Genomic DNA, 22611 nt, shown 5'->3' on the forward strand with positions numbered 1-22611 from the left:
CGATATAATTGTGGCAATGGAAAAGAGGGAGGTGCGGAGGAAAGGAAAATATCGAATAAAGTGAAATCCCAAATCCCTGAGGAATATTTTATGAATTTTATCCAGTTTTTGTTTAAATATATAGCAATTTTTATTGTTTATTTTAATTTATTTGTGTTATACAAGCTATAGTGTCTTAAAAATGTTGTGTTGATTTTATCCCTTTGTAGTGAAAAGTTTTCTCTTGTGTGCTAACTTATTTCCATCCAAGGATAATTGTGGATCTAAGGGATATGCTAGTGTAAATTATTTACTAGGTAAAGGTAAGCAATTGATTTTTTTTCAAATGTAATACTTGCCTCGTATGTAATTGTGTAAGCATTTTAAAAACATCAGCTTTTTTAATTTACCTTCAGCAAACATATGTTGTTATACCACTTTTCTGTCCCTTTATTTCATCCTAAGTATTCAACAATCATTCATTTTAGTTTCAACAGTTTTACTGCTTTCCATCAAGAAGTTACATTATTAAATAATTAATTAAAATATTTCTGAATCTTTGAAGTTCCACCTTATTCCTCAACTTTGTCAAGCAGACATCGGGCTATCAATTGTAATTCAAAATTTCTGTTCAATCATGAAAACATTTTTCAAAATTATATTTGTCACTATTAAAAAAATGTAGGGTTAGGCACCTTTCAAAATGTTTATTTTTCAGTGTGTTATAAAGTATGTCTTGGGCTCAAAGAAGGGTGCCAGCTGGAGGCCCGCCATCAGCTAATGTCCCACCAGTTCAAATGTACAATCCAGTTCAACATTCCAATACTGCAGAGGTAAGTTTTTGAATGCTGTATTGATTTTTTTATTGTTGGTCACAAGGTCAGAGTAATGAATTATTTATTTATGACCCTTTCAGGTAAACTGTATAGAATTTAGTTTTATAATTTTAAAAACTAATTAAAACACATACCTCTTAAGTCCCAAAAATATTTTTAGTAATATTTTCCTGTTTAATTCTTTAGGAATTTTAATGTAGGTTATATTATTGTAAATCCTTGTAGTTTTATTTTTCCAGAATTTGTATACTTACTTGCTCTGACTGTCAGTATTAAATTATTGGTCTCTACCAGCAAACACAATGTAGAAAATTCTAAATATTTCCAAATTGTTTCATGAGGCTTTAAAAGGGGTTGTGTTTTTTTGACCAGTATTTAGTTCAGTGGTAGGTTAGGGAGAAAAGGCAGGGGAATCCCTCTTCTGATGGCAGAAAACAAATTTTATATAAATATCTATAAATTATATAGGCAGAAAAACATTTGAGAAATGTATACTTTACAGAGAAAGTAGTTGTAATTTACCAAAAACCTTTTGTCAGTTTTTAAACAATATTTTTTTGACTAATTTATTTACATTATTTATGACTTGAAATTAAAAAATTTTCAATGTGAAATTATTTTTAGATTATTCTTTCTTCTGTTAATGTTACTTACCATTCTTATTATGTTAAATGGTGTCTTGTATTTTGTTCTAGCAAATGCAAATTTCACACAAATTTAAACAAATTGTTGCATTACATATAAGACTATATTGCAAAAAACAATAATTTATTATACTCTTTTTATGCATTTGCTGTAATTAGATTAATATTAGCATTATTCTCTAAATTACATTATTAGTGCAATTTTTGTTATAATTTATCTCTTTATAAATAAATTGCAATATTTTTATCTATTTAAATATATAGAATAGGTGAGTGCAGCTTTAGCATTTAAATGATATAATTTTATTCAACCCAGGTTATTTCAATAAACAGCAAGGACCTTTTAATATAGGAAAATATAACTGAAAACCCTACAACAGTTAACTAACTACATCAAGGAATTGAGAAAATGCAATTCCCACAAACACTCGACAACATGCATGGCAAGCAAGGCATTTTAATACCCAAACCCTCTACTATACATCAGTTTAAAGAATGTTAATGAGAAAATGATGTGTTAAATATATCTATGTCTAGTCTATTTAACACCTTGATAACATCAGGTTCAAGAGACTGACATTAGAAGCTTTCTAATTTAGTTAGAGCAGGTACAACAAAACTTCTGCTCTCATGAACAATTATAACTTTAATAGTTTCAAATCACTTCAATCAAGAGCCTTAGAATTGTTTGTGTTACATTTATGCAGGTTTTTAAAACCCAACTAGAATAGCATTTTCTACCAAACTTCAAACACAATTTTATTTTTGAATTTTTTAATAGTTTTCTTTTTTGGTGGGTATTATGTTTTTTCTTAACTACTTGGTATTAAAGGTTTTTATTCTTATACATTTTAGACATAATAGATATTCTATATGCACAATGCACAAAAATGTTGGCAACAAGATAATTATTTATTTTTAATAATGCTTGTTCATAATTTTTTTTTTTACTAATAGATTATTAAATTTAAAATGTATGATCATAAAAGTTGGATGCTTAATAAAACCATATACTAAATCTGAAACAGGTTAACTGGTTAATAAAATGTGAGTAAGAATAACAGGTATAAAATGCATTTAAATACTAATTACACAGAAATATATAATAAAACAAATCAAATTCAGTACCATGAATGTGAAACATTATTATTTTATATTTCACATAGGTTAAGAATTTCCATGTGACAAAAGTAGCATGGAAATGTTAAATATTTTTAATAAAATTTAATGCATGTAGGTAACTTATATGTTTATAATATATTGAGAATTAAATCAGACTGTTACTAAAAAAATTATACAAAGTATATTATTAGGTTATAGTAATAGGTACTTTATAGAGCTTATTTTAAAAAAATCATCTATTTTCCAAGTCTATCATATAAATAAAAGTTTTTTACCTAGTTTGTGGAACAGTCACAGGAAGGATATTGTTTGAGGGTAGAAAAGTAATTTATGTTCCAAAAGTACTCCCTTTTATAATTTAATTTTTGAAATACAGCTTTTCTCAAATTTCTAATGAACAGACTATATGGTGGTATCTAAGGGGCAAGAACATATTTGTTATTTTATACATATTTACACCTATTAATTAATAATTATAATAATAGTCTTTATTAAAATTTACAATGTGTAAATTAGAAATAAGAGAAGAAGTTGAAGCTCACTCACTAGCTTAACCATATAAATCAATTTATGGTAATTACAAAAAAAAATTAAAAATATATCTCAAATAGTAGCAACAAAAATTTCATTTGATTGCCTTAAATTTTAATATGATTATAATATATTTCCATATATTTTGTAATATAAAGCACTTAATCTGCAAAAAGGCTGCATTGGACTAACCTGGAAAACAGAGATTAGTAATGATGCTAATTTTTCTTTTGAATAATGGAGGTGAAATACAGCTTAAATCAGGTTGAGTTTTATTATTCAATAGAAATAAACACAAGCTGAAACTCAAATTGTTTTATGACAAGGTAGTCTTATGAGATCTCATTTTGATAATGATAATAATCACCATTTTATTAAGTAATGCAATTGAATAAAAAACATGTTTAAAGATTAACTTTTATTTATTGACGAATACTCATTGGTTTTTTCCTTTTGAAATCATTACAATAATTATTTAATGTTATCATTCTATGCTAAATAATAATTTAATTATAAATAATATTTCACAACTTTTAATTTCCTTATCAGGATGTTCTTATTTTACTTCTTTGCTTTTCCTTGGTTAGCAACCTCTTCCATAGCTTTCTTAACAGTCTCTGGGTCTCCTAAGAACTGGAGACTGCCTCCCTGGATGGGCTTCAAATCCTTATCCAATGTATACATGAATGGAATTCCAGTAGGTAAATTAAGCTTCATTATCTCTTCATTGGTCATGTTGTCCAAGTGTTTTACAATTCCTCTTAAACTATTACCATGAGCAGCTAAAAAATTTATGATAATCATTTGAATATAATAATATACACAATATTTGTTAAAACTTACCAATAAGAATTTTCTTTCCTGCTTTAAGCTGTGGCACAACAGTATCATTCCAGAATGGTAATGTTCTCTTGATAGTAAGTTCAAGAGACTCAAACAAAGGAAACTCCTCCTTTGAGGGCCCATCTTTGTAAATTGGATCATTCATGATAGTATCATAGTATTGATTTTCTGGTGTAATGGGCGGGGGAGGAACATCGAAGCTTCTCCTCCAAATGTTCACTTGCTCCTCACCATACTTTGCTACAGTGTCTGCTTTATTTAGACCAGTCAGTCCACCGTAGTGCCTTTCATTCAAACGCCAAGTTTTTACTATAGGCAAATTTTCTTGGCCCAGTTCCTTTAAAATACCATCTAGAGTTTTGTTGGCACGCATCAGCACTGAGGTATAAGCAATATCGAAAGTGTAGTTAACGTTCTTCAAAGCTTTTCCGGCAGTAACAGCCTCTTGTCGACCTCTATCACTGAGATCTGCATTGTACCAGCCGCAGAAAAGGTTAAGCTTGTTCCACTCTGATTCTCCATGTCTTACCATAACAATTTTATAGGTGTTTTCTGTGCATTTGCATGGATCCTAAAAGGAATAGATTTTATTGTTTATATGGAGTAGTGGTTGTTTATAAGTTTGCAATGATGTTCTATTTTGTTTTCCTAACTTTGATGCCACTTTAAGACTGAACTAGAGCAAGAAATGTATTAACAAGTGCTACTTACGTTCGCCATGATTGAAAATTGAGCGAGTTTTGTCGGAGGTTTTATAAAATAACGATAATTTTTTAGTGAAATCACAAAAATTCCGGAATATGGAATGGCTAGAAATGACTTTGAAATGACATTCAAAGGAGGAGGAAACTATTATTAATCATTGACAGACGAAGCTTTATGTCAACATTTAAAAAAAATTGAGGTTAGGAGTGTACAATGCACGGTCGCGCGGAACTTTATATAAAAACTGACTAGAGTTCCACGGTGGATTCTTGATACAACCCGGGCGCCAATCAATTGTTGTTGACGTCACATAATCGCCTTTACCGTTTTTATAGGCAAACAAAATGTTTCTTTTACAACAGATCTTCCAATATTTAACTTTTTCGTGGATCACTCATATATTTTTTTGAAATTGACAGGTAGTCTAATGAAAAATTAAAATTGTCTAGTAATTTTTTATTTTTTTTTAAATATAATATAAGCCAAGACTGGCACTAAAACATGAAAATTAAATAAATTATAGATTAAATAATTAAATAATAATAGAAATTGTAGGTAGTTTTAGTCTTCACCAGAGACCTTGGCGCCTTCAATTCATAAAATTTTCCCAGTTTTTGTTTTTCACATATCTTATTTCACAATAAAAGTATAACATTAATAGTTGAACTATTTTAGTAAAACATTGTTTTAGAATTACATAGAAATTTAAAAATGCTTGTTCAGACTTAAAAAAAGCTGCTTGTAAGTTTTATTTTTGTAAATCTCTTGTGATTATTACATTTTGCCAATTGTGTGTTGACTTTTGCATATTTGGATTCATATCCAACCAAACTTTAAAATAATTAACTAGGCCACTAAAATAACATATTAAAAAAAGTATATTAAAACCTATTTGTATAAACAGTAATTATACAGTGATATGTACGCACACCACCAGGGACGAACTTAGAGCGTTAGCCTGTGATGGGTAGCCTTGGAGTCAAAAATTTTTAACAATAATATTTAGAAATTATTATAATGCCGAACGATAACAATTATTGGATGTTGATAAAGATATTTATATCACAGTGTCAATAATAATAATTAATAATTTTGTCCCAGCAAGTCATACCTTTTAGTGTTTTGTTTTTCTTTTTGTAATTTTTGACTATTTTATAAGTATAAAAATAAGTAAACGTGTTTTTTTTCGACCTATGATTCGTAGCAACATCGCGTGGGACAAACTTGATGTAATAAGGATTCAGAGATAACACTGGAATCAAATATCGTTCACCAGAATATTTAAAATATGACCGCCTGTCGTAACGTCATATCTTTAGTTGCCCAACTATTTTAACCATCATAAATTTATAAAATGCAACCCAAATATTGGGAAGGTAATAAATTTACCCTAACAAGAGTGACATGGTACATGTAGCAATAATGCAAGGGACGAACTCGAAATTTTAACAAATCATGGGCTGTCTGGTACTCAAATCTTCTTAACAATTGTTATGACATTACACGTTCAACTAGCCACTTGTTTATCCATCGTAAGGGAATGAAATGCATCCTTTTGTTGTAACGAAACGAAACGAAACTCCTGATTGTAACGAAATTAACATAGGACAATAACAATAATGATATAAGCATTAACAGAATGTAGCAACAGGGAGAAACTCGAAGTGTAAACCAATCAGGGCTAACCATGAGGTCAAAAATTGTTCACAATTTTTTAAAATCATAATCACCTGTCAAGGCATTACATCTTCACCTAGTCAACCCTTTCATCCGTCGTAAATTATTACATGCGTTCTTGATGCTAATGTCATCTAACAGAAACACTAATGACATAGGGAATAACTGATCTTAGTGCCTGTGATCCATAGCCACATCGCCAGAGACTTTTTGGTTTTGTCACTAGGACTTATTAAATATTTTTAAATTAGTAAATATTTTTCAATAGATTCCACAAGATTGGTTTTTTGTTGTTTGGTTAGAACGGTTTTGGAATATTGTTGAGTTGTATGGTCGCTCTATTGCCTAAATGATGTTGGTACTTTGAGAATCCAATATAAATTTTTGAGGTATCGTGCATATTATACTCGCACTACCGACAACTATCCTTATCGACCCTTAAGCCCTGTTGTGATGAGTTATAGAAGCTGTCTTTATTTACAAAGTCATAAATGGATTTTTTTTATTTACTTTTACAACTTATTTTTAGTTATCTTCATAATGTATCTATAAGTAATTTTAATCATTTTTAAGTTTAGATATCTATTTTTTTTTAATGAATGTAATTCAAACTGTTATATGGGTTATCCCGTGTATTAAATAAATAAATATTAAGGTATATATTCAAATTCAAATGCTTATTGGTAAGAAGTATGCAAATCATTTTTACAAGTCAATAGCAAAAGAAAGCTCAAAATTATGACATATTTCCTATGTAAGCCAAAGGTCTTGTGGCTACACCCGGATGTCGCAATGTCTCCTGAGAGTTTTATTATTTATAGGGTACCGTATTGCCTCCTTTAAGAGTCCACCAGTAGAACACTATCTAAGTTGAAACCATAAGAAACAGTTTTCTGAGTAAAATACTATGAGAGACACAATCAAATGCTTTGATCAGGTCCAGACATGACACAAAGGTGTCCTTAACCAGCCCAACCCCTCAATCACTTGATGTACAAGATGGTTTATTGCTAGCACTCTAAAAATAAAAAGTTACATATATCTTCCAAAGTAGTCAAAAATGTGTTTTTTCAAAGCCCACTCAAAAATTTTAGAGGTAATAGGCAAGATTGAGTTTGGCCCATAGTTGGATTTTTAATTTGTATATACACTGCGCTCCAAAATTAACGCATAATTTTAAAAATTGTTTTATTTAAAATAATTTTTAGTTATGAAACTATAGAATTATGTACATGTATTGTTAAAACTGGACTATTGCCAGTTGATTTTTGATGAATTGTAAACAAACGCATATATCTTTAGTCGCAAAAAACAAACAAAATAAGAAGTCTTTATGTTGATATTTCTCCATTTCAAATTTCATGCGTTTTACTTCAGTAGAGTAACGATATTTGACGTGATTTTAATTTTATATAGTGAGTTCTTGCAAAATTAATCCTCCGCAACGAGCAAACCGCAATTTGTCAGAAGCTGACTGTGTTAGAGTTGTTTCTTACTGAAAAATTTAATGTTAAACCAACGATCTCCAGAGTTTTGAGTCTCCAAGAGTTATAACCTTTGCTGAAGATCGATTACTATCAATTCGTACTTGAGGAAATGGTTTGCGCCTAACACTTCTTTACAAAATGAGATAAAGTACATGTGGAATATCATGGGGAGACGACTGCGACAGTTGCCAAGACTCCCAAACAACTTAAATAACCTTTATTTGGAATTGGTAGAAATTTGTGTCAGATAAACCAAGATCAAATAAGGACCCTAATTATCAGTATGGGGCAACGATCCCTCATACTAATAAGCCGTTAGCCGTCAAGCCGTTATGAACGCCAGAGGGGGAAATACCCGTTATTGATTTTTTTTTGTCATAATTTATATATTTTGTAATAGAATTATTACTAATTTTGTTGAAACATGCCAAACTTCTAAATAGTTTTCTTTTTTTGCGTGTGTGGTTTTACCCGTTCATAAAATTTTTTATTTATTTTGTATTTCAATTTTTATTTATTTTTCCTAATAACACATATATAGGTGCCAGGAAAATCGGACAAATACCCGCAACGTTATTGGTATATTGATAACGGTTATCCATCCATCTTTTTCTCATAGAGTAGGTAAAGCCATTTTAAGTTTGAACATCTATCCGAACAATGTTATGATCAAAAACTCTTTCTGCTAAATATATTTTTTTTTAATTTATGGTTTATTTTTGACATTACATTAATTTTTGCGTCTACCATTTTGGAACGAGACGAAATAAATATATGCCCTGTTTATAACCTCAGAAGTAGCAAAATATGTTGAAAATCAATTTAAAACTCTGAGCTACGCAGAAAATTGCTTTAGAAACAACCTTCGTATTTTAATACAATCCCATTATTTGTGAACTTATAAATTTATAGTAACTTCACCAGTTATTATATTATATTCTTTATTTATTTTTTTAGTGGCAAACTTCAGCCACCCAGCCATGGCACCAACCGCCACAGCAACAGGTCGTGACGCCAGACCTCATTCAACAGCAACAGCAGCAACAACACCAACCATATTGGCAACAACAACCTGGGCAGGCTTATCCGGCTCCAAGTCACACGCCCAATGCTAATTCAGTAGGGCAGTACCAGCAATATCAAGATCCGCATAACCAGCAGCAACAGCCTGCATTTTATCAGAATGTCCCGCCTAGCGGATATAACACCCAACAGGTGCGTCCGAGAAGTATTGCAAAAAAAACGTATTTTAGTTATAAATATTTTATTAAGAAATAAAATGATGCTGCTAATTGGTTGATGCTGAGCTACTTCCATTGAATTTAAACAATGTTGTTGAGTGGTGTAATAGCAATAGTCTGGAACTGAATGTAAAGAAGTGTGTATGTATTTCGTTTGGTCGTTCTAATAAAATTATTAATTATCCAATACAAAATCAACAATATTGAACTCAGGTCAGTTGATATAGTTAAAGATTTAGGTGTTCTTTTCGATACCAAGATAACTTTTTTGCCGCACATTGTGGATATTATTAACAGGAGTATGTGTAGTCTTTGCTTTATCACTAGAAATAGTGTACATCTTTCATGTTACTGTTTCAAATTACTTTATTACTCTTTGGTACGTTCGTTGCTTGAGTATGCGTCTGTAATTTCCCTCTTTATGATTTTTATATTGAACGCCTTGAGGCTGTACAGAGAAGATTCTTAAGTCTCTTGCTTATAGAGCTGAAGTCCATATTTTTCGTAATTATTACATCGACTATAATGCTATCAGTGTCCAATTTAATAAGTCAGACCGCATTATTCTGATGCTTTAACGTTTTATAATATCTTAAATGGTTTATATCATTGTCCTACCGTCTTGGAAGCAATTCCTTTTAACACTCTAGGTGTACAAGTGTACGTGTAGTGTGTGCACTTATAACTCTCCTAGGTTTCGTTTACCCTTTCATTCGGCCAACTATGGATTTTTTTCTCCACTAACTAGGACTTTGCATTTCTTTAATGAAAATAATTTAGATCCATTTTTCAGTGGCATTACCAAAAATAAATAATCTTAGACTTTAGACTACGTTTCTTGGATAGTGTTTAGCATTGTGGATGATTGTTTTTTCAGAGGTTTTATCTTAGTAAATTTTTTTGTGTAACTCTAGTATTATATTTGTATTGTTTTATTATCTAGTATTTTGTGTTATTTATTATTGTTTTAGTAAACTGGCTCTGCCGTATATTGAAATAAATAACTAAATATGAATCGAATACTTATGAATCTTTGTAAAATATTCCTAAATGTTCGATTCATTCAACTTTATGAATGTATGTCTCAAATGATTATTTAAAAAAATATTATGTAGTACCAATAACCAACGGACCCTTTAGGTCTTGCGAAATATTTAACATTTAAATTAGTATTTTGTCATTATATAAAAAATAATTATTTTTTTAATAGGCCTACGGAAACGTGCAATATTCACAGCAGTTTGATCAAAATAATACGTATAATAGTCAACAGCAACCTTTGCCGCAACAACATTCAGCTACCACGGACGCATGGGGAGAGTGGGGCGGTTGGGGGGATGATGATAATTCTAACGCTCAATCTATGGTTTCACAGCAAGCACAAGCCGTTACTAATCCAATAGGTATTACCCCTTTTTAAAAAAGATTTAACAAATAATTGCAATATGAATCCAAGTAAACTTCATTTATTTATTTCAGGTGAAAGCTTTTCAAAGGACGAGTCATGGAACTGGTCAGTTTCTGATTCGCATCGGCAACAAAACGTTTTAGATACGAATAGTGCAGCCGTTCCTCCGCCTCAAAACAATTTGTTTCCTACTATTGGAGACTTAAAAAATGCAAAGTCGGATAATTTAGGATTAAGTAACGCTCATAGAAAAAAACTTGAAACTCCCCAGTGGTCTACCGAATCCCAACTTTCTTTGGAATCGTCTGATGATGTGCGGACTTCAGAGAGTGATAAAAGTCACATGATATCGAGGTATGCATTTCAAGTATGTGCGTCAAGAATGAAAATTGCTAAATTAGTATTTTTTGTTAAGGTCTTCAACTATAAGCCACTCTCCTATCTTCGGTCAAGATCCTTTAGTCCCCTCACAATCTCATCATGAGGAAAATCTGACTACCAATAGTAACACTAATTTACAAGTGGAAAATAGGGAAATTGTAAGGCACGAAGCTCCTACTCCTCAAGCGGTACATCCCTTACCTCCTCCTCCAATAAACACCCAGACGCCACCTTTATTACCGCCACCACAAGGTAATATTAAAGTTTAAAATTATTTTTAATTTAAAAACAAAATTTAGCAGAATAAAACCACAAATCAATAGTATTATCTTTCTTTAATTTTAGTTTTGTGACATGTTTTGTTGACATTATCATACTTAAGTTTACTTGTCATTTATTAACATTTATTATTAAAATGTGTATAACGTAATTTTAAGTCTTAAGATGTCACTTTAATATTATTGAAGAAAGATATCATTTATTTGTTTTTTTATTCGTTAATTTTTTTTAATTAAGAAAAATGTGTCTTAGAAAAAATATAATCAATTTCGTCTTTCTGACCGTTATTTAATGTTCTTAAAAATTCAGTAAATATGTCATCTTTCTATTTTTTTAATTTAGTTTTCTAGCTAAACCGTAAGTCATACAGAAAAATTTTTGAAACAAAAAATAAAGATAATTAAATGTTCTACAATTTCATTTTTCGTTTCTGGTGTGAAGCTCTACAACAAACAGGGACAAAGTTAAAGGGCTCCAGATTTAACAAAATTGCGTTTTTAGTAGTTTTTATAACTTGGTGTTAGTAAATGCAGCTAATTTGGTTGGTTAACATATTTTAATTCTATATTTTTTGTTTTAATTTTAACTTTGCTTTGTAACTTTGACTCCCTCTAACTTAGGCCTCGCTATAGAACTATGCTTCCAAAAGGTTAACTATAGATAGTTTAATTATCCTAATTATTATTAATTATCTTAATCATTTTTTCTGTACGACTTACAGTTTAGCCGGAAACAAAAAAAAAAGACTTTCCAAAATACAGCAAGGCAAATATTTATAGCAATACATTTTGGTTTTTAAGTTTTCCTTATAGTCCACTAACGAGAGAGAAAAAACAAAGCCTGTCTGGATTTTTTAAATTTCAAATACCGAATTGCCTGTACTATACAGGGTGTTTCCCTTAAGATGAATACAAGCCAATATCTTGGTTGTTTGTTGAGTGATTTTTTAAATTTTTGGCAGGAAGCTGTAATGCGATACTTCATAGATGTACGTTTTAATTGAGTTTGATATTTTTCGATTCTAGAGTAAACAACCTTTAGGACACTATTTATTTAAAATCTGTTAAATTACCTTGAATTCTCCCTAGCCAAGTTACTAATTTTGATAAATATTGATCCATGGTGAGTCTTTAAAATAAGACATTTTTATTATTATTTTTTTAAGTACATAGTTATGATGCCACTAGATAAAAACAAGCTAAAAGTCAACTTCTTCGATCAAACCACCATAATTTCTAATGCATCTTTTATAAATTTTTCTATTTCTTAAGCAAACTTTTCATAATTCTTGTCTAGAAATTTGTTCACGTTTGTCTTATTCGAGTTTTCTATTCTTTTAATGTTCGTGGACGGTTTTATAAACTTTATTTTTGATAGCACGCCACAGAAACAAATCTAGAGGTGTGAGGTCTGAAAATCTAGGCCATGCTACAAAAGGACTATTGCTAATCTTCTTACAGGTGCAGCCATTATAGATTGGAGCGCCATCTAGCTGAATATACATACTTTCTCTATAAGTTTTTGCCAAACTATGAACAGCATCCCAAAATTACTCCAGCAAGAAAAATTAAAAATTTCGCACCGTTTAAAGTCCTATTGAAAAAGAAGGGTCCAATACGGTCTTTTAAAATACAACACCACACATTTACCTTCTCAAAATATTGATTTTTTCAATTAACTACTCAGTGCGGATTCTCATTACTGCAATATCTAACAGAATATTAGATACTGTCCCGTTAATAAAAAATGTCGGTTCATCAGTAAATAATATTTTGCCAAATAGATTGTGGTCTTCGTAAAATATAGTCTGCATAGGTAGACAGTACTGGATTTTTTTCTAATCATCACCTGGTTGTAACGTGTGCAAAAATCTTGGTTTAAACGGTTTAATTCAATTTCTTTTCAAACTTCTTGAAACTGTTCCGCCTACTATCGAAGCTTCTTAAATTGGATGTTGGAGTCTGAAATAATTTAAAACTGTTGAATCCTGTTGATGATTTTTTTCCGTCTTAGAAACTAAGTACCACCGAGTCCCATTGATTAAACATGATCGGACATGCTATTCATGATTTACCGTTCACTTATTGAGGGAATGTGTATATTCAGCAAGATAGCGCTCCGATCCATAATATTGCACCTGTAAGGATGTCGCTCAATGGAAATTTCCAAGATAAATTTATTGGCCTGATCGCAATAGTCTTTTTGGAGCATGGTCCTCTAGCTCTCCAGACTTCACACCTCTGGATTTCTTTTTGTCGGGTGCTATCAAAAATAAAATTTATCAAACCATCCATGAACATTAGAAGAATTGAAAGTTTTTTTTTATCCAGTGGCATTGTATGTACTTAAAAAAATAATAATAAAAGTATCTTGGGTAAGGAGGATTCAATATAATTTAACAGCTTTGAAATAAATAGTGTCCTAAAGGTAGTTTACTCTAGAATCGAAAAATACCAAACTTCTTTAAAACGTACGTCTATGAGGTATTTCTTACACTGGGCAAAATGTGCTCCTTATAGCCATACGGCTTCCTACAAAAAATTAAAAAGATCACTTAACAAATAACCAAGATATTGGCTTGTATCCATCTTAAGTGAAACACCATTTAAACTAAATATTTATAATTAATATTGGTTTAAATGCACTAGGTGGCACTGACGACTCTCGAAACCCTTACATCCGTAGCAGCGGAATTACTCACAAATCGGCAAGTAAATTTAAACCTATCGGATTAGTAAATGCGACGGATAACAGGCCGCCTCTAATGCCGCCCTCGACCTTTAATCAATCCGTTAATTTGGAAACACTTCCGGATAACTCGGAACACCCGGACCATCCGGTAGTATCGGGCGTTCCGAAGGTCTCTCCTTCAAGTCAACAACAGTGGCCGACGGCGGATAACAATGAGGCGCCTATCAACGATCGGAATCAGTATTTAGAAACGGGCCATTTATCTGTGACAAATTTATCCGAAGGAAATGAAGGTAATGAAACAAAATTAAAGAATGCTTTATTGTTACACTAAAACGTTATTAAACGATCTAGTGAAATTACAAATACAATCGAAAATATACAAAATAAAAACCTTAAAATACCTTGAAACATCTTCAAATCGGCAAATATAGTAAAAGAAAAATTTATGTGGGTAAAAATCTAAAAATAAGACTCTAAGATCAATTTACAAATTTATAAAATAAAATGGGAGTTGCACTAATCGTGGATCGCCGCTATATCTCGGGAACTGTCAATCTGACATCATTGGAAATTTTTTTTGTCATTATAAATGTAGCCAAAAGAAAATGCGGTAAATTATTTTTAGGTTTGAAATTTGGCCACTAGGAGGTGTAGTTAAAAGGTCAATAATTAAATTTTTTACGAAAAATGTCAGATTAATTCTTAAAATAGAGGTATAACTGACCAACAATGAGGTGTTTTTTTGTTTAAACTTTTGCAATCTATACTCTATTTCAGAAGTGTGTAGAGCAATAAAACCTCATTAGGTATGCAAAAGTGGTACCTGGTGATCCACCAATATTTTATGCCACTACCTTAGTTGGGTATTAGTTTCAATGTAAAATTCTTTCTTTTCGTTGATTGCAGGTAGTGCCACCCGGTTTTGGGTCAATTTATGAGTTTTGCCCATTGTTACTCACTGATAAACATTGAAAACGGTTCGCCAAAGGCGTGCAACTGGGACTTGTTTTTTACAGTTGAAAATGTCACTTTTGGATCTGGCACTTTTTGAACAGTGTATAACAATTTTAAATTATAATAGATTGTAGTCTTCTTCGTCATCTGACGAACTGTCATCACCGCTTGACATTATAATTAAAGGATCGACTGTCTGATCGATGAGGTTGTCAAGATCCCACATTTTGTCCTCTTGCTTAATTACATGCTGGACTGCTTTTCGCCAATTCTCTGGTGTCGCTTCCGTAATGGCTTGATCAAACAGTAGCTTATCATCTTTCATTTTAAAAGTCGTGTTTTGTCTTGCTACAAATCCTTTTACCTGCGCCCATATTAGTTCTAGTCCGCAATGATATGGCGGTAAGCGCAGTACAGTTATATTATATTTTTCGGCTATATCTTCCACGGCGTATTTCATGAAACGAGTTTTGTGTAAGTTTGCTATTGCCAGCAGTTCTTTTTTTATCAAATTTGCTTCAAACGCAATACCTTTTGCAGTCAGCCAATCGATAATTTCTTGCTTTCTCCAACTTGAAGTTGGCGTCTTCTCTATTCGCCGTGAATGATAGCTTGCGTTATCCATAACCACCACCGAATTAGCCGGAAGAAATTTTATCATTTCACCAAAATAGTCCTCGAAAACGTCTGAGTTCATGTCTTCATGGTAATCTCCTGTGCGAGTCGACTCAAAGGTTAGCAGACCTTCTTTTAAAAATCCCTCTTCGCTTCCAATATGTGTGATTATAAGTCTTTTTCCTTTTCCCGAAGGTACTTTAATACCCGTAGACAGGCCTTCTATGAAAGCTTGGCGAGCACTGGTTATATTTTTGTCTTGCCACATTTTTTGGACTATATAACCTTCGTTAATCCAAGTCAAGATAAAAAACTTTCTTTTGCTCCCTGCGGTACTACTTGATACTTCTCAAGTATTGTCGTCTCCAACAAACAATTTCGTCGCTCTCCAGTAAAAGTGCTTTGCGGTTATGCTTTTCCCAGGCAAAATCCATATTTTTTAAAGTTTTCCATAAAAGTTTTCTACTTATCAACGGAATACTGTCATCTCGGCCAAGCTCCATTAAAATTTTGTCTAGGGTGGGTATTTCCTTTTTAAAATAAAAAGAGTGAACTTTTCTTCGAATTATACATTTAGCATTTTCATCAAGGACTTTTGTAGGTCGTCCTGGCTTTTGCTTGGGAGATTCCACTTGACCTGCTACTTTTCTTTCCCGCAACAATTTGAAAATGGTGGACTTTCCAATTCCACTCATTCGAGAACATTTTTCAACAATTTCTTGCACAGTAAAACTAGGGTAATCGTGTTTTATGCAATCATGTACATTTAAAATAATAACTTTTTCACTCAGCGATAGTGGAGAATTTTTAGTACATCTTTTCGTTAGACTGAATACCTCCATTTTTTAAATATTGGGATAATAATATTGTGATTACACTACAGCGTAGCAGTGACTACTAACGTTTAAAATATGATTTAAAAGTATTTATAGTCTGTATATATTACCTGACCCCATTTTTGCATGTTACAAAGCGTTAAAAGATAGGTACCTATACAAAAGGATTAAAAGTATTTATTTAGTATTTAATCTCTTTCAAAATAAAGGCATTTAATCCGTGAAAATTAAATTCATAAATATTATAAGTACCTGCGCCTATGAACTACCACGAAATGTAGCCAAACAGAACGGAATTCCCCAGTTTATTGCTCTATACACTTCTGAAATAGAGTATAAAACGTAAAATAATTCCCATTCGTCTTTTGATTAAAACATCTTTTAGCCCCAACTGATCCAGCAAATGACACTTTACCACCCCCAGGACTGCAAAGAATGGTTCCAGGTCAATTAGAACAGAGTGAAAGTGGTGTAGGACGGACCGATCAACCAATTCCAGGCTTCAGCAGAATGGTTTTAGGTCGAAACGAGAATAGTTTAGACTTGTCCGGCCAAAGTACGTTCAGTTTTTTCTTGGGGAATCGAGTTAAAGATTATAAAGATTACTATGGTTTTCTCCAGATGCGTCCCAGTTTGATCTGAGCGGTCCTCCAGAAGGTCTACATCGCATGGTCCCGGGCGAATCGAGCCCTCCCGAAATGTTAACTCTTCAAGGAAACATTGAAAACGACTCTGAGCCCGAATTGAATCAGATTATCCAGGGTGTGGGTGTTCTTCCTCCCACTAGATCTGCCACCATCGGGGCGGATACTCCTCCACCTTTAGCAGCCCAACCTGAGCCACCAGCAATTGCAACACCGCCTCGAATGTCTCCGACTATTATGTTATCGAACCGATCGGAGACGATTGGGAGTGATTTGGCAGCCTCCCTAGGTAAGTTTTAATAAATTAAATAATTTTTCAATTTTCTTGACGCTAAACTAGGAAAAGGGTTCTTTCTATCTTAAATAAGTTTTTTTTTTAATATTCGGAGCAAGAAACCACAATTCTAAATTAATTTTTTGTCAGTCACGTTCAAAAAAAGTTATATCTACATTTATTTTATAAAAAAAATATCCATCTACTTATGCCTACAAATCAAACAGAAAATCTTAGAAAGATTTTTTTAATGTATACGTTGTTTCATTTATTAACTTTGTAAATACAGTACACAGTTTTAAAAATAGTATTTATTTAGCAATTTAAAATACCGTTACATTACAGTTGTACCAATCTGTATAATTTTTTATGTAAGATTAACAGTATCCAAACCTCTGCCCCCCCTATATAGGGCATAGAAAATGAAGTCAAATATGTTTAAGATATTTAACATTTTATATTCTTCAAAAAATACTGGACAAGTTATGTTTACTTATTTATAAATCCTTAGTAAGGTCTCCCCTCTCTTATAGAGAGCTTACACACGCTAAGGTGAGGCTTATAGAATAAACCTTCAACCATTAAAATTTAAATGTGCAGGATTATATTTTTAAAGTAATTTATAGGAAAAATAGACCACTCAGCTGAGTAGAAAAATTAAATTGTTATTAGCAAAGATAAAACACCATTTAATTTAAAAGTACATAGTAGGCTGCTGTCACAGGGAAATGAGATAGCTTTCAAATAACAAATTAGTATGTCATAATTATTGTAAACGATACACTTTATTAACGCGGCAAAAGTAAAGCAACTTTTTTATTTTTTTTTTCCAAAATAGGGATCTATTTTAGTTAAGAATAAAAACATATTTTTAAGAGTTAAAAATAAAGCTTTTTCTTATTTTTTACAGTACTAAGTATGCCAAAGGGTAAATCCAATTTGCTTGGAGTTAAGCACACAGTGGTAGACGCACTATTTGTTTTTATTCAAATACAGTAAGTTTAGAATGAATACAGAATGACAAAATCAGGGAGGTCTGAAAAAACTACATTTTGGATTGATAGAAGAATAAAGACGATTTGCCAAAGAGATCCGTGGTTATCAGGACTAGTAATGGAAAATTATCCAGAATGAAAAATCGGCGAATATTTTTGAGAATGGAGAGTTTTTTGAGAATCAACCCTTTAAATGCGCTTAGAAATAATTTGAAAGTCAAACAGTTTTCTTTTGACATTGACAAAATGTACAAACTCTACGAACAACAAACCTACAAATAAATTATGCCTGAACAGGCGTCCCGCCGCCATTTTTTTTGAAGTTTTGCAAAATGAGCTAGGGACCAAAAAGTAGTATTTAGGTTGCTAATGATGTGTGCCTAATTTCCAATTTATATATAAACGCATTCAAACGATAAGATGGAGAAGGGGACAATTAAGTATATAAAAAACATAAAATTTCTTTGATTAAACAACATTAAAAAATAGACCACTTCTTAACAGCACATAATGGATGTGGTGATCTAATCTGAAAAAAAATAGTCCTCTACCTCAGATTAAGGTCGATTTCTATACTTAGCTTATCCTGGTTTAGTGTTCTGATGAGAAATTGAGGAATTATTTTTTCCATGCTGAGTCATGGCTTGGTCTAATAATTTTAAACTGTGAGCTAACCATTTTTTTAGATTTTGTAGCAAATTTTGCTTCATTGCCATACATGGCATGTTAATTTTCTAAATATTTGCACGCGGTATAACTACTTTAATTTCCATGTCTAAATACAACAAAAAAAAAAAAATTACTGTAAATACTTTAGAGGTTCGCGGTCGTTAAAATTCTGGATTTCCATACCGAATAAAGCGAAAAAGCAATTCATGAACGACAACACAGGTGTTTGGGCTTAAGGAATAATAATTTTTAGGATAAGAAAAATATACTGGGTGAAAGGGTAAAAGAACAAAACAATTACCTGACAGTTTAAAAACTCTCGGCGAGAATATTCTTTTCTCGAGAATTCAATGTAAGAAGAGACAGGACTAAGAATAATTGCTGAAATCCCTGAATTAGTAGTGCGAAGACTATTCAACGGAGATTAGTAAAGCTTTACAGCAGACGTCCAGCTAAGAATCCGCTGGTTTCCAAAAGAAATAACCGGTCGAGACTTGAGTTTGCATACCGTCACTTAAATTGGCCAGTTCAAGTTTGGACAAAAGTAATATTCAGCGACGAAACTTAATGGACGGAACTATGGATCTATTGGTATACAAAGCCATACTTCAAAAATATGTAAATCCTTACCACGACATTTCCTATCAGACTTTAATTAATGAAATCAATGAAGTTTGGGCCAATATGCTGATTGTTATTGTTCAAAATGCAGACGCTACATCTTTGCCAAAAAGTAATAAAAAAATAACATCCTATTAACTATTGCGTTATTTAACTGTTAAGTTAAAATTGTGTTGTTTTGTTGTTAAACTAAATAAAATTTTGATTTAATAAAAGTTGCCTTACTTTTGTAGCGCTAATAAAGTATACTATGCATTCATTTTGTTAAACTTAAGTTACACAACAAGTATATTAAGCCTGTTATTGCAGTATGACCTTTTAAATCGGTAGGTATTTAATATTTCCTAATGCCAATTATATTTTTGATGAATAAATTTTGATATTATCATAAAAGTTACTTTACTCGCCGATCGTGTAGATGTGGTGTCATTCTCAAAAAAAAAAAAAAAATCTCTTAAAAATACAAATTATGTATTATTAGGATACTAGAAGTAACTTACATGACAATCTGGTAATAGACCTTTATTTTGCAGGTTATCTAGGGCCAAAAGTTTTTAATTTATTTTCTTCTGAAACTAAAAATATAGAAAGTTATAAAATATTCGATAGGAAGGTAAAAATTTATATTTATGAAAATTTCCATAAATTTAGACCCCTCTTAGGTTGACTTTAATGGTCACTGTTGTGCTGTGTATACACTATACATGGTGTTCCGAAATTACATCACAATATTTTACTCGCCCCATCTTTGTCTAAGAATAAGACAAAAATTTCATATACAGGAATCTTGAAAAGTGAATCGTTTTCATATTACAGGGTGTTTTATAATTCCTACTGAAGATGGTTTTTTGTTAATATTTTCGAATCGCACTACTGCTATTGTTGTTAACTGATTTTATGACTATACATTTTATGCTAAAATGTATACAGGGTCGTTTAAAATTAGTGGTCAGCAAAGATAAAAATGTCATAACTTTTTTTCTACTAACATTTTCACATAAAAAAGGTACTCTTATCTTATTTCGTTAGAAGCCTCTGGTTTCAAGAAATTTTTTGTTTGTTTGTTTTGTTTGGTATTTTCATTTTTTTTCTTAGCTAATAAGTTCATTGTTTTAATTTTTCTTAATTATTTACACATGAAAAATTTTGAAAAAAAATTTTAAACAAGGAAACAGTTTTTAAATTTATCTTAAAATTAAGTATTTGTAATATTCTTATATCATTTTGAAAGAACTCGTCCATTATCTCAAAGAGACCTACGTAACTAGAGAAAAAAATGAAAACTCCAAGTCTCAGTCTCAAAATGTCTTTTTAATTAATCAAGTGGTGACATGTTTCGCTAATACAGCATCATCAGACCTTATAGCTAGATGACCTGCTAAGTACTCAAATCTTGTACTTAGCAGGTCATCTAGCTATAAGGTCTGATGATGCTGTATTAGACTGAGACTTGGAGTTTTCATTTTTTTTTCTCTTTTTTTTTTCTCTAATCTTATATCATGTTTACACCTGATGTTTTGTAACATACATTTAAATTTTATTAAACACGATCAAAAATACTTTATGAGCGTAGGTTGCAAAACATTTATGTCTGTTTATTTTAAAAACGGGCGCTGCTATCGAAATAAGACAAGAGCACCTTTTTTATGTAAAAATGTATACATATTACTATCCAATTAATTATCAGGCAACCAAAAAAAAAAAGTTATGGCATTTTTATCTTTGCTGACTACTAATTTTAATCGACCCTGTATACGTTTTAGCATTAAATGTTTTAAAATCAGTTAGTAACAATAACAGAAGTATACGATGAAAATTTCGAAAGATAACGACTATAAAACACCCTGTAACCAGAAAACAATTCACTTTTCAAGAATCCTGTATATATTCTCTCATCAATCATAACAGTTGCTTCATTTCCTTTTCTCTTTATTTAATTTTTTAAAAATTTAAGACCAATATTGACTAGTTTATTAATATCTTTATATAATGCTAATCATTATTTCTTTAAGTTATATCTTTCTTGGTATTAATATTATAATTCTGGTTTATAGTTTGGATTCTATATTGGTAAATTTTTTATGGTACAATTCATTCAATTAGATTTTTTTTAAATTTAGACTTGTCTAGACAAGCGGTATTAACGTAGTTTAGTATTTTTTTGCATATTATTTATATAGTTTTGTTAATTTAAAAAAAAAAAGATACAATTTAATAATTGTTGATTCAAATATTAAATATTTTTTAGGTTCGGACCAAACAGATCCAACACAAAGTATTCCAGTGACATCCCTTGAACCCACTCAAAATAGCAAAAGATCGAAATCTAAAGATAAAATTGAACAACCGGATAATAGAAGAGATAGAAAGGCAATAGAAGGTAAGTTGCGTAGGGTACCGTCCCTAATAAGATTACGTAGCAATACTGAAAATATAAAAATTAAAACATTGATAAAGAACAAAATATTGGCACGCACTTAAGAAGCTGTGCATTAATCAAGTGTTCGTCTATTTTGATTTATTTTTAAAACAACTTAATAAGCCATATTGCTTTAAAGCGTACTCATATTACAGCTTTAAAGAAACTTTTTTTTAAAGAAAGCTTTAAAGTAAAACCTTTTATTACTATCACAGTTTTTGTGTGATAGACTGGCAGAAAATTATGTAATTTGTGTTTTAAGGTTAAATAAGAATGTGTGAAATAGTCTTATGAGTTTATATAGTTTTATACGCAAACAAACATATTTTGAAGTTTAAAGTGCATAAAAAATTATGTGAAACATATGTTTTATCACAATTGGCTTACTTTTTAAACTCTCTTTTACCCATGTCTTAGACAGGTTGAAAAAATTAGGCTTTGAAGTATGCAAAATAACTGTTGTCGATTTATTTATGGGCTCAAGAAATTTCACTAAATTTCATCAAAGATACAACAGTTGAATTGGCTGAATGTCAAGAATTTGTTTAAGTGTCTTTTTTTGATATTTATTTATAAAATTTTAGATACAAACATGCCTTTATATTTTATATTTAAGATCTAAATTATTATTTAGGGATGAGACCCATCATCGCTCTTTGAGAGTTAGAACAAGTTAATTATGCCACAACATACAACTGCATTGTTTCAGAGAAGTGGTTCGTTTATAGCTATGTCATTATACAATAAATTTTATAAT

General features: G+C 31.2%; 2 protein-coding genes across 11 annotated transcripts in view; one reads left to right on the forward strand and one right to left on the reverse strand.

Annotated features, from left to right (window-relative positions):
* LOC126743361 (uncharacterized) overlaps nucleotides 1-22611 on the forward strand; it is an 82270-nt gene continuing 59659 nt past the window's right edge. For 6 of the 10 annotated variants that reach the window (XR_007662841.1, XM_050450407.1, XM_050450402.1 and 3 more), the window contains exons 1-10: nucleotides 1-302; nucleotides 698-812; nucleotides 8782-9039; nucleotides 10276-10468; nucleotides 10545-10827; nucleotides 10889-11106; nucleotides 13782-14117; nucleotides 16618-16788; nucleotides 16854-17165; nucleotides 21684-21815. Coding sequence is in view for 9 of the 10 variants with exons in the window: in XM_050450407.1 (XP_050306364.1) it covers nucleotides 711-812; nucleotides 8782-9039; nucleotides 10276-10468; nucleotides 10545-10827; nucleotides 10889-11106; nucleotides 13782-14117; nucleotides 16618-16788; nucleotides 16854-17165; nucleotides 21684-21815 (2005 nt within the window). In the remaining variant the exon portion in view is untranslated. The remainder of the gene's footprint in view (nucleotides 303-697; nucleotides 813-8781; nucleotides 9040-10275; nucleotides 10469-10544; nucleotides 10828-10888; nucleotides 11107-13781; nucleotides 14118-16617; nucleotides 16789-16853; nucleotides 17166-21683; nucleotides 21816-22611) is intronic. The other 4 variants (XM_050450408.1, XM_050450411.1, XM_050450403.1 and 1 more) reach the window with 3 other exon arrangements.
* On the reverse strand, nucleotides 3516-4835 carry LOC126743364 (phosphoglycerate mutase 1). The gene is made up of 3 exons (XM_050450414.1): nucleotides 4667-4835; nucleotides 3956-4526; nucleotides 3516-3894 (listed from the first exon to the last, which is right to left on the reverse strand). Exons 1-3 carry the CDS (start codon nucleotides 4673-4675, stop codon nucleotides 3674-3676), a joined length of 801 nt encoding a protein of 266 aa, XP_050306371.1. The 5' UTR covers nucleotides 4676-4835; the 3' UTR covers nucleotides 3516-3673.

Source organism: Anthonomus grandis, chromosome 12, assembly GCF_022605725.1.
Source record: "Anthonomus grandis grandis chromosome 12, icAntGran1.3, whole genome shotgun sequence".
NCBI lineage: Eukaryota > Metazoa > Arthropoda > Insecta > Coleoptera > Curculionidae > Anthonomus > Anthonomus grandis.